This window comes from Ranitomeya imitator, chromosome 1 (assembly GCF_032444005.1).
Source record: "Ranitomeya imitator isolate aRanImi1 chromosome 1, aRanImi1.pri, whole genome shotgun sequence".
NCBI classification, from domain to species: Eukaryota; Metazoa; Chordata; class Amphibia; order Anura; family Dendrobatidae; genus Ranitomeya; species Ranitomeya imitator.
The window spans coordinates 816,771,325-816,785,071 of NC_091282.1; the positions used below are offsets into that span (position 1 = coordinate 816,771,325).

General features: G+C 45.1%; 1 protein-coding gene across 1 annotated transcript in view; it reads right to left on the minus strand.

Moving 5' to 3' along the window:
• LOC138649487 (uncharacterized) overlaps window positions 1-13,747 on the minus strand; it is a 90,833-nt gene that overhangs the window by 73,376 nt on the left and 3,710 nt on the right. The window contains exon 3 of the mRNA XM_069739964.1: window positions 12,930-13,224. Coding sequence (XP_069596065.1) covers window positions 12,930-13,224 — 295 coding nt within the window. The remainder of the gene's footprint in view (window positions 1-12,929; window positions 13,225-13,747) is intronic.

The following is a 13,747-nucleotide window of genomic DNA, read 5'->3' on the forward strand; positions in this document are numbered from 1 at the left end:
TAAGTTTTGTCCCTTTCCTGTAACGAGTAGCTTTTGTGTTTTTAATTATTACTAGCTGAAGAGCCCGGCGTTGCCTGGGCATAGTAAATATCTGTGGTTAGTTATAGCACCTCACTTCTCTTATTTTCCCCATCACTCGCCTCTCATTTTCTCCCTTACACCTCTCATTCCCCCAACACTTATCATTTCAACCTCACATCTGTCATTTTCCGATCACTCCACTATTTTCCCACACCTCTCATTTTGCACTCTCACACCTCATTTTCACCTCAGTATATACATGGTTGTCATCTCCCTTATATATAGTATACACCTGTATATCATCTCCCCTGTATATAGTATATACCTGTATGTCATCTCCCCTGTATATAGTATATACCTGCATGTCATCTCCCCTGTATATACCTGCTGTATGTCATCTCCCCTATATATAGTATATACCTGCTGTATGTCAGCTCCTCCTGTATATTGTATATACCTGTGTCATCTCCTCCTGTATATAGTATATACACGTGTCTCATCTCCCCTGTATATAGTATGTATGTACCTGTATGTCAACTCCTGTATTAGACCTCGTTCACGTTATTTGGTCAGTATTTTTACCTCAGTATTTGTAAGCTAAATTGGCAGACACACACACACACACCGCTTTATTTTAGATTGCTTTTAACTATCCACGTTTGTTTTTAGATCATTAGGTCATTCGTTCTGTCATTGGCATGAAGTGTCCCTTCAGAGAACATGCTGGCACCCAATATGGGAGAAGTCTAATGTCCCTGAGGAAATAAGCTAGCTCGTTGGGTTGAAGAAATAGTATCAAAATTGGCCACCGGAGGCGGTGCATGCGCAGTGAGATCTTGCCTCAGATCTCTGGATATCGAGATCTCGCTGCTGAGATCTCAATCTAATCTACTTATCCAAAAACTATAGACCAATCAATATGTATGGTATGGTATACCTCAAAAATAACAGGAAGGATTGCCGTGAGGAGGATAAACCCCGACGCGCGTTTCGCAACGTAGCTTCTTCCTACCACGACCCCCAGGAGCTACGTTGCGAAACGCGTGTCGGGGTTTATCCTCCTCACGGCAATCCTTCCATCAGCAGGTATATACATGGCCCCCATTGTCTTGCTTATGACTTTTTCGTATGATCCCTATATGAGTATATTGGAACTTTAAATTAACCCTCAGAATGCACTGGCACTTTATTATTACCCACTTGGCAATTAATTAGTTATTATAGCCAGCACATCTTTGCTATACTCCATATACCCCTTGGTCACTTTGGGACTATTGACATGTATACTCTTATGGCCTTATATTAATATATTCTATTGACATTGGTTGCATTTATTTTGTAGTTACCGTTCCACATAATCCAGAGCCTGCTGTTACACCTATGTTTCATATTGATTATACTTATTTTCTCATGTGTATACACTTGGTTCTATCATGTATATGGATTGCTTTGAGTCCACTCTGCCTTGTTTCTACCTCCCTTGTTCTATATATATTTAAGCATTATTTACATTTTGTCTTTTAATTGTCATCAATAAAATTTCTTAAATTTTATTTTTGGTTTGTTACTTCCCTCTTTCTTTGGATATATGAGATCTCAATCTGCGCATGCGCCGCCTCCAGTGGCCAATTTTCCCGAAGGCCACAGCTTCGAGGCAATAGAAGTGCAGGGGCTTCGGGCTGTCACAAAATATCGCTGAAGCCCCCGCACCACTGAACCTGCAGCACCAGACTGGGGTGGGATTTCCCGAAGACCACCGCATCGCAGCAATGGATCTGGGGGGACTCCGGGCTTACACAAAATGTCGCCGTAGCCCACCACACCGCTGAACCTGCACACTAGTCTGGGTCATATCATCGTCGGACCACCAAACGCCCCCTGTGTCTCTGCTCCACCAGCGATGCCGATCCCCCTAGGCATGCTGAATTCAGGACTGTAAGATGAACTCCCATTTGACACATTAATCCCCCCCCCCCCCATTTTCCTTCTGAAAATTTGCGGTGCGTCTTATGGTCCGCTGCATCTTTTAGTCTGAAAAATATGGTACTAATTTAGAAAATGTGGTATATTTCTAATTCAGACAATCCACAACAAGGTAAACTGATGCATCTTGATGATTTGGGTAAGAACCAAATAAATTGTGATGCACAACCGACAATACTAAAAACAATGTAATCACTAATATTAACTATAGGTTCAGATACCTGAAAAATACTTGCTGGCATCCTTCATAACAAGTGTTATTGCACCCATGGACTGCACACGTCTGGATCTTGTCCTCCTCGCTCTAGAAAGAAAACAAGAGGCTACAGTACTGAGGTTCTCATTGACGCCCTTCTGCATCTAGTAGTGGGATCTGCCCTTTCACCATGGTCATCTTTTGTTCTTGGCCTTTGTGTCTCTTGCTTTGCTTTTGTTTGTGCCAAGTTTTGGACCTAAACTACACTGCTCAAAAAAGTAAAGGGAACAGCAAAATATCACATTCTAGGTATCACTGAATGAAATATTCCAGTTGTAAATCTTTATTCATTACATAGTGGAATGTGTTGAGAACAATAAAACATAAAAATGATCAATGTACATCAAAATTAATATCCCATAGAGATTTGGACTTGGAATGATGCTCAAAATCAGTAGAAAATGAAACTACAGGCTGATCCAAGTTCAGTGAAAATGCCTCAATACAAGGAAATTATGCTCACTAGGGTTGATCGAATAGCTTCGGATAAGTGCTTATCCAAATAGTTATAGCGCTTACCTGGATCCTTGGGGCGCTCCGATAATCAGCTGTTCGGCGCCGCAGCTGCATACGTCGCGGCTGTGTCACAGTCACGACACATGCAGCTTTGGCGCCGAACAGCTGATTATTGGGAGCGCTCCAGGGACCAAGGTTAGCAATGCAGCTATTCGGTAAGTGCTGTAGCAGTTTGGATAAGCACTTATCCGCAGCTATTCGATCAACCCTAATGCTCAGTAGTGTGTGTGGCCTCCACGTGCCTGTATGAGCTCCCTACAATGCCTGGGCATGCTCCTGATGAGGCAGCGGATGTTCTCCAGAGAAATCTGCTCCCAGACCTGGATTAAAACATCAGTCTACTCCTGTACAGTCTGTGGTGCAAAATGGCATTGGTGGATGGAACGAGCAGGCCAGTTTATAGCATTGATGCCTTCGTCATGCAGGAACTGCTGACACTTCACACACATGAGGCCTAGCATTGTCATGCATCAGAAGGAACCCAGGGCCCACTGTACCTGCATATGGTTTCACAATGGGTCTGAAAATCTCATCTCCATACCATATTTTTCAGACTATAAGGGTATGTGCACACGCTGCGGATTTTGCTGCGAATCCGCAGCGGGTCCACAGCTGTTTCCCATGCGTTTACAGTATAATGTAAACCTATGGGAAACGAAATCCGCAGTGCACATGCTGCGGAAACGCAGCGGTTTACATTCCACAGCATGTCAATTCTTTGTGCGGATTCCGCTGCGGGTTTACATCTGCTCCAATAGAAAACTGCAGGTGTAAACCCGCAGCGGAATCTGCAATAGAAACCGAGATAAATCCGCAGGAAAAACCGCAGCAGTTTTGTACTGCGGATTTATCAAATCCGCTGCGGAAAAATCCGCAGCACTCACAGATACGTGTGCACATACCCTAAGACACACCGGACCATAATCTCAGAAGGAAAAAAAACAAAAATTAATGTGTCAAATGGGAGTCCGTCTTACAGCCCGGAGCCCCCGCACATCCTTTGCTGTAATGCTGTAGCCTCCAGGAAATCTGAACATGTGCCACCCATTTTCCCGGAGGCCACCGCATCGCAGCAGATTGAGATCTCGGTGCCGAGATGTCGTCTCCCGAGATCTCAATCTGTAAAGGCACGGATGATTGACTTCGTGGAGACCAAAACATCCAACACTGCGGAGACACCATCACGTGTTTCTCAACGCAGGCAGTGAATAGCCAGGCCTTTCCCCGGGAAGGAACAACCAAGGGAAGGGCAGCATCCAATAAAGGAAAACATCCAATAAAGGAAAACCACCTATGCCAAGCATGGTATCCATCCACAGACAGCTGTTTTGGGGTTTTTGCCCCTCATCAGTGTGGAGTAGGAAACTGGCTATCAGGAGTAGTGCCTAGTAGAAAGTGTTCTGGATCACTGCGTTGAGAAACACGTGATGGTGTCTCTGCGGTGTTGGATGTTTTGGTCTCCACGAGGTCAATCATCCGTGCCTTTATAGACTTTCTACTAGGCACTGCTCCTGATAGCCAGTTTCCTACTCCACACTGATGAGGGGCAAAAACCCCGAAACAGCTGTCTGTGGATGGATACCATGCTTGGCATAGGTGGTTTTCCTTTATTGGATGTTTTCCTTTATTGGATGCTGCCCTTCCGTTAGTTGTTCCTTCCCGGGGAAAGGCCTGGCTATTCACTGCCTGCGTTGAGAAACACCGTGGCCATCGCATCGCAGCAATGGATAAGCGGGGCCTCCGGGCTTTAACAAAATGCTGGCGGAGCCCCCTGCATCGCCGAACCTGACGCACCAGCCTGGGAAGGGAGTGTGATCATCGACCTGCAGCGTTGGACCAGGACCGCTAAGAATTGCCCGACTCCTGCTGCTGCCACACTACTTGTAAGTATATTCCGACTATAAGACATCCTCATTTTCCCCAAAAAAAATTTGGGGAAAAAAAGTGCGTCTTATAGTCTGGAAAAAAAAAACGGATCACTTACCAGTAATACTCTTTTATAGAGCCACGACAGCACCCACTTGAGAGAGGGGATCCTCCCCTAGGAACAGGAAACCCTATGGAGAGATAAAAGGGGCTGCCCCCCACGCTCCCACAGTTGGGTTACAAAGAATGAGAGGAACCGCCCACCAGTTTTAGTAGGCAATCCAATATTGTTATTTAAATTTAGTTAACTTAAGTATGAGTAACCAAAGAACTATTCACCCTCATCAGTGCTCTTATGCAACATAACTTATTAGGGAGGGAAGTGAAGGGGTGCTGTCGTGGCTCTATAAAAGAGTATTACCGGTAATTAATCCCGTTTTTTGCTCTTCGCCACGACAGCACCCATTTGATAGACTTTCAGAGATAGTTATTTGGAGGGGGGAAGTTTCACCGTGTTAAGAACTGATCTACCGAAAGATAAGTCAGTGGAGGAGGACAAGTTCAATCTATAGTGACTAAAAAAGGAGGAGAAGACCAAGTTGCGGCCTTACATATTAGTTCTATTGGGACCTCCGCTCTTTCAGCCCAGGATGATGCTTGTTAGGATCCGGTGACCTTGGAGCCGCATGGAACTTTCTCTGGAGTTGGTGGATACTATACTGACCGCAAATCCTGAACTTATCACCGCAACTAGAAGTAGCCGTGAGGTGTACCTAACAAATCCTAGACACTTCGACACAGCCGGAGGACTAAATATCCCTATAGATGAAAATAGGAAAACTACCTTGCCTCAGAGCAGAACCCCAAAGGATAGGCAGCCCCCCACAAATATTGACTGTGAGTAGTTGAGGAAAAAGACACACACAGGCAGGAAACAGGATTTAGCAAAAGAGGCCACTCTAGCTAAAATAGGAAAGGATAGGATAGAATACTAAGCGGTCAGTATTAAAACCCTTCCAAAAATATCCACAGCAGAAAATACAAAAAACTCCACCATCTAACTAAAGATGTGGAGCGTATATCTGCAACTCCAGAGAATCCAGCAAGACAGAGAAAAACACTGACTCAATCTAAGCTGGACAAGAGAAAACAAATGAAAAGCACAGAATTATTAAGCACACAGCATGTGTGCCACAGAAACAAAAACCAGACACTTATCTTTGCTGAAATGGCAGCAAGGCTGGAGGAACCAGACAAAGATCCAAAACCTCCCAGAACCATGGACAACTGGCAAGGACTAATGAATCCTGCACACCTAAATATCCCAGTCAGAACTGCAATCAGCAGATACACCTGGCCAGGACTGCGACTCAGGGACAACTGCATTCCCACCTACAACCACTGCGCCGGAGGACAGACACTGGAATGTAAGTATGTAGTGTTTGGTTTTTTTACGTTGGTAACCTGGCTAAACATTGGGTTACTAAGCGCGGCCCTGCGCTTAGTAACCCGATGTTTACCCTGGTTACCAGTGAAGACATCGCTGAATCTGCGTCACACACGCCGATTCAGCGATGTCTGCGGGAGTCCAGCGACGAAATAAAGTTCTGGACTTTCTGCTCCGACCAACGATGGCACAGCAGGATCCTGATCGCTGCTGCCTGTCAAACTGAACGATATCGCTAGCCATGACGCTGCAACATCACGGATCGCTAGCGATATCGTTCAGTGTGAAGGTACCTTAAGATAAGACCTAGGAATGTTTTTCCCAATTAATCAACCATCCCAATTCCTGCAGGGATGAAATTGTATTAAACAGGCGTTGCTGACACTGAAGTGGAATTTCCCACCACTAAAAGGTCATCTAAGTATGGGACTATGAGGGTATCTTTTAACCTTAAATATGACATCACTTCTGACATTAATGTGGTAAAGACTCTGGGAGCTATTGACAGTCCAAAGGGCATTGCTGTATATTGAAAATTACGTACTTGTCCCTTCATCATGACCGCCACACGAAGATACTGCTGATGCTCGATAAAAATTGGTAGATGGTAATATGCATCTTTTAGGTCGAGGATTGCCATAAAGCAACTGGAAAACAGAAGTTTTAGGCCATGTTCACACTATGCGTTCTGTCCTGCGGGTTCTCCCGCAGCGGATTTGATAAATCTGCAGGGCAAACCCGCTGCGGTTATCCCTGCAGATTTATCGCGGTTTGTCCTGCGGGTTCCGCTGCGGGTTCCGCAGCGGGATTTACCCCTACTATTGATGCTGAATATGCAGCATCAATAGTAATGTTAAAAATAATAAAATCATGATGATATACTCACATTCTGACGTCCCTATCTCCTCGGCGCTGCAGGCGGCGGTCCAGTTCCAAAGATGCTGTGCGACCAGGACCTTCGGTGACGTCACGGTCATGTGACCGCGACGTCACCGAAGGTCCTGGTCGCATAGCAAACCTGAGACCGGACGGCCGCGTGCAGCGCTGAGACTTCAGAGGTGAGTATAACATGAAAAAAAAAAAAAGAATTAAAATAAAAAATTAACACAAATATGGTTCCCGGGGCCTGGAGGAGAGTCTCCTCTCCTCCACACCGGGTATAACCCGCACATTATCCGCATTACTTCCCGCATGGTGGGCACAGCCCCATGCGGGAAGTAAGCGGTTCAAAGCATTTCTATGGGTGCAGAATCGCTGCGATTCTGCACAAAGAAGTGACATGGTCCTTTTTTTCCGCAGCAATTCAGCGCGTTTTTTTTTTTTTTCGGGTTTTTCCGCATCATGTGCACTGCGGTTTTTGTTTTCCATAGGGTAACACTGTACTGTACCCTGCATGGAAAACAGCTGCGGACCCGCAGCGGCAAAATCGCCGCGGTTCCGCAGTAAAAACCACATAGTGTGAACATGGCCTTACAGTGGATCGGATAGACTCCATTTTGAAGGTTTGGTTTTCTAAGAAGATATTACATACATAGTAACATAGTTAGTAAGGCCGAAAAAAGACATTTGTCCATCCAGTTCAGCCTATATTCCATCATAATAAATACCCAGATCTACGTCCTTCTACAGAACCTAATAATTGTATGATACAATATTGTTCTGCTCCAGGAAGACATCCAGGCCTCTCTTGAACCCCTCGACTGAGTTCGCCATCACCACCTCCTCAGGCAAGCAATTCCAGATTCTCACTGCCCTAACAGTAAAGAATCCTCTTCTATGTTGGTGGAAAAACCTTCTCTCCTCCAGACGCAAAGAATGCCCCCTTGTGCCCGTCACCTTCCTTGGTATAAACAGATCCTCAGCGAGATATTTGTATTGTCCCCTTATATACTTATACATGGTTATTAGATCGCCCCTCAGTCGTCTTTTTTCTAGACTAAATAATCCTAATTTCGCTAATCTATCTGGGTATTGTAGTTCTCCCATCCCCTTTATTAATTTTGTTGCCCTCCTTTGTACTCTCTCTAGTTCCATTATATCCTTCATGAGCACCGGTGCCCAAAACTGGACACAGTACTCCATGTGCGGTCTAACTAGGGATTTGTACAGAGGCAGTATAATGCTCTCATCATGTGTATCCAGACCTCTTTTAATGCACCCCATGATCCTGTTTGCCTTGGCAGCTGCTGCCTGGCACTGGCTGCTCCAGGTAAGTTTATCATTAACTAGGATCCCCAAGTCCTTCTCCCTGTCAGATTTACCCAGTGGTTTCCCGTTCAGTGTGTAATGGTGATATTGATTCCCTCTTCCCATGTGTATAACCTTACATTTATCATTGTTAAACCTCATCTGCCACCTTTCAGCCCAAGTTTCCAACTTATCCAGATCCATCTGTAGCAGAATACTATCTTCTCTTGTATTAACTGCTTTACATAGTTTTGTATCATCTGCAAATATCGATATTTTACTGTGTAAACCTTCTACCAGATCATTAATGAATATGTTGAAGAGAACAGGTCCCAATACTGACCCCTGCGGTACCCCACTGGTCACAGCGACCCAGTTAGAGACTATACCATTTATAACCACCCTCTGCTTTCTATCACTAAGCCAGTTACTAACCCATTTACACACATTTTCCCCCAGACCAAGCATTCTCATTTTGTGTACCAACCTCTTGTGCGGCACGGTATCAAACGCTTTGGAAAAATCGAGATATACCACGTCCAATGACTCACCGTGGTCCAGTCTATATTCAATTTCTTAAGATTATAGTTCTATATGACCCATCTGGTTTTGGAAACAAAATTAAAGGGGAATAAAATTCCTTTCCCCTCTGATGAAACAAGACTTCTAATACTCCTTTGGATAGGAGATTTATTATTTCCTGCTCCAAAAACCCCTGTTGAAATTGAGACTTTAAAGAAGTCAACAGGAATGAGTCCGGAGGGACTCGGGCAAATTTTAATTTTAGGCCTGAAGTTATGATGCTAGTTGACCAAGAGTGGGAAGTTATTATTCGCCATTGTTTGGAGAAAAAAGACAATCTACCACTTACTGGTAAATCTGTCCCAACATGGTTTGTCTTCCATTTTAAATGGGCGCTTTCCAAAATATGCACCTTTTTGTTTGGTATCTCTACTGGGTCAGCGGTCCTGGTTTTTAAAATCCTTTCTTTTATTAAATACGGGCTTCTGGAATGCTCTCCTATAAGACGGAAAATTATTATTAGGGAATCCCTTTTCCCTCTCGCCCACTTTGGTCAGGATTTCATCTAGTTTTGTACCAAACAGGTACTCACATGGCATGGCAGGCCACAGAGTTTAGATTTTGTTTGAGGATCTACTTTCCAACCCTTTAGCCAAAGTGCTCGGTGTGCTGCGTTGGTTAGGCCTGCTAATTTAGCTGCTAACCAAATAGAGTCAGCAGATGAATCCGCCAAGAAGGCTGTAGCACCTCTGATCAAGTGTATAGAAGAGATTAGTTTATCTCTGGAGAGACCGCTTTTTAAACCTTCCTCTAGGTAGTTCAACCAGACTAACATGGATCTTACCGTGCATGTAGCTGAAATAGCCGGTTTAAATGCCCCTGTACATGATTCCCATGCCCTCATTAAAAGAGTCAGCTTTACGGTCCAGTGGGTCTTGTAAGGAACCCGAATCCTCTACTGGCAGTAAGGTCTTTCTGGATGTGGATGCTACTGCTGCATCTACTTTTGGGGCTTTTGTCCATGTAGACATATCCTCATCATTAAAGGGATAACGCCTTTTTGATGATGATGGCAACCCTTTTTGCCCCTGGCTTTCCCATTTTTTTAACCAGATTTTTAATTGCTGTAATTACTGGAAAGGTTGGTCTTTTCCTCTCTGATAAGCCTGCGAAAATTTTGTCCTGTGGTGTTTTAGGGTCTTTGGTGTCCTTAATACCCATGGTGTCACAGACAGATTTAACAAGATCATCAATGCTTTCTGTTGGAAAGCACGTGTCTTGTTCACCTTCTGAGGAAAAGTATTCTTGGGAAATGTCCGTATCCCTATCCTCAACATCAGTAGAATGGTCAGATTTTGGTGAATCATATTTTTTCCTGCTTTTACTTTCAGGAATACTCTCAGAACCTCGTAAGGCCCGTAACTCTTCTCTGATCATTTGTCTAATATCTTCTGACCTTACTGAGGATTCTTCACGTAAGGTAGATTCAATACATGTGTGACACATTCTCTATGTATGACTATCTGGGAGGGGCTGGGAACATAAAGCACATCGTTTGTGCTTCGATTTTTCAGTTCTTTTTGCCTAGGGTGCATAGAAGAAGAGGGAACAACAATCAGCTTAATAGGGTGGGATACACACTCACCCCAGTGAAGCTATTGGCCAAGGTACCGGCTGAAAAGGAGGAGACAGAGGCACAGGCTGAGAGGTAGATCGATCGGGTCTCTTTTCCTCGGCGCTCCTTGTGGACGATCTGCTCTGCTTGGAGCGACCGCTGCTGTTGTACGGCTGCAAGGTACATTTGTTGTGTCTTCTAAGGAAGGCACCACTGAGTTCTGAGGGGATGCCATGCTGGACACCGGAGTATCAGCACCAGTGTCCTTTCATAATGGAGGCCGCCAACTTCTTCCTGTTGCACCAGGAAATCCTTGTCAATTCCGGGTTGCGGCAATATCGTGTCCGCCTGCGCATTGCCGCTGTCCCCAGCGCAAGCGGTGTCTCTTGTCCTGATTCACTCCGGAAGCTTTTGCTTCACTTTTGGGGGAAGACACACCGGGGCCCACGACCACGCGTACGCCCGCCGAGCACGGCGACGCGCTTACCTGCGTGTGCTTTGCCCTCCGCAGGCCACGCAAAGACGCTGATCCTCCGTGAGCCAGGCGAGTCCCCGAACCTGGCCTCACGGTGCCTGCCAGCAGAGGGGGGAGCTGCGACAGGACCCCCGATGCTGCTTCCAGCTCTGTAGCCCTTGCCGTCCTAAAGGTAACCGCGCAAGCGGCATCCAGGCCAGGCATCCTCTTCTCCCCATGAGTTCCCTTAGGAACAGGAAACCAACTGTGGGAGCGAGGGGGACTGCCCCTTTTATATCTCCATAGAGTTTCCTGTTCCTAGGGGCGGATCCCCTCTCTCAAGTGGGTGCCGTCGTGGTGAAGAGAAAAATACGGTACCTAATGGCAGTCTGACTAACACATGGAGGGCAGTGTGGCCTTCCAAAGAGACGCCTACCCACACCATTATTGACCCACTGCCAAACCGGTCATGCTGTGAGATGTTGCAGGCAGCAAAACCGTCTCCATGGCGTCTCCAGACTCACATATGCTCAGTGTGTACCTTCTCTCATCTGTAAAGAGCACACAATGCCAGTTTCGAATTTGCCAATCTTGGTGTTCCCTAGCAAATGACGATCGCCCTGCATGTTGTTGGGATGTAAGCACAACACCCACTTCTGGATGTCTGGCCCTCATACCACCCTCATGTAGTCTGTTTCTGGCAGTTTGAGAATGGATGATAGTGGCCTGCTGGAGGTCATTTTGCAGGGCTCTGGCACTGCTCCTCCTTGCACAAAGGAGGATGTAGCGGTCCTGCTGCTGGGTTAGTGCCCTCTTACACGTCTCCTGGTATCTGCTCCATATTTTGGACACTGCTGACAGATACAGATACCCTTCTTGCCACAAGCTCGCATTCATGTGCCATCCTGGTTGAGCTGCACTACCTGAGCAACGTCTGTGCATTGTAGACACTGCCTCATGCTACTGTACTGTACGTCTAGGGGGTGAGAGGAATGACAAACTGTAAAAGAGACCAAAACAACAGCCAAAAAGGATGAGAACAAAGAAATGGTCTGTGGTCATCCACTGTGGAACCACTCCTTTATAGCAGTTGTCTTGCCAAGTACCTATAATTTGTGTTTTCTGTTCCATTTGCCAGACAGGAGAAATTGATTCATAATCGGCGTTTCTTCATAACTGGACAGGTTGATTTCACAGAAATGTGATTGGCTTGGAATTATATTCTGTTTAAGCGTTCCCTTTATTTTTTTGAGCAGTGTATATGGTTCTCTGCACTTGTATGTAATGAGCTGGTGTCCTCTAGTTCTAGAGTCAAATGAGAGCTGCATAAAACACATGTATCTATGTCTGTAGGGGTATAGTACGGTGTGTGTGAAGTTTTTGGCAGCTCTCATTTGACTCTTGACCCTGTAGAACTAGAGGACACAAGCACATCATGTCGCATACTAAATATAAATATATATGCACACACATACATCCCCTACATGCGTATATACTAATACATACATAGCTTAATGTCACAACTGTGGATGGAAAAGTCTTGGCAAGTATAACGTTCCTGCTCTACCAATATACGATTGGGCTACTGTTTTAAAGGGGTTGTACGGGTTTGAAAAAAAAAATCATGGCTGCCTTGCAAAAAGTATGCCACACTTTGTGCATATTATTGCAATCCAGCCCTATCATACATTAATGGACCTTGGCTACTATTCCACAAACAACCTGTGGACAGGTGTGGCACTGTTTAGAGGAGGAAGAAGACCATATTTTTTCTAATCCTACATAACCCTTTTATATCTTTATATATTCTTATAGTTAGTGTGCAGTCAGACGGCCCTATAAAATGGCCTGAGATTGGAAGCAGTGCACGGACTGGCCGACTGCTCCCCTGATTTGAGCTTGATAGCTTCATATATTTCTATGCAGCTGTCACGCTCGGGTCAGGTGAGCAGTGGCCAGTCCGTGCACCGCTTTCCAATCTCAGGCCATTTTATACGGCCGTCTGACTGCGCCCTTAAAAAGGTACAATGCAATGACAATAACTAAACTACATATCTGGTACCTGAACTGCATCTTGACTTCCATGCCGATTATCGTGCACAATAATTTGTTCATCTGTCTTCTTTTTCATCTTTTTTTGTCTTTCAAGTCGCACTTTTAAGTGGTCTGGGAACCCATCAAATATAGATGGCACTGCGTCTAGACGTAGCCTAGGGACCATCGCTCCCGGACGGATCATGTAGTCATTTTCAGTAAAGTGATCGCTACAGATTCTGCTGGATGCACACGGATTCCAGTCTTTACGTCGTATAGCCAGGACCCATTTGGACAAACGGTTGGGATCCTTCATTGGAAATCTGTGGAAGATGTTAGTTTTTGCATTAAAAAAATGATATAAGCCCTGATTCATCAGGACTGACATTTTGTACACCAGTCTTGATGAACGGCGTGCTGGTGTAAGAAATGACAGGCATTCCCTCTGCCACTCACATTACAAAAAGCCCTAGATATTAGCGCAACTATGACTTGTGCAAACTATTGCAATATTTCAAAATTTGTTACCTAAGAATTCTGGCAAAAAATTGCCCACATTTGCTTAATAGGACAATATAGTTGAGAATAAGTAGTAATGCTGATGGGGCATGAAGGGAGATTAATGATTGCTGTACTACACCGCTGCCATGGCAATCATACCATGCCAGCAGAGTACCATGCATGCGGCCATTCTAATTTCTGCCCCCTCATGTGATGGAGACACCAGTGCAGGGCCGAATATAGGTATTGTACAGCTACTTATAACGTAAACTGCATATGCTGGTCACATCACCAGGGTCATTTTTCCCCCAATGGAAGTAGCCAGTGAACATTCCTATTCAATGA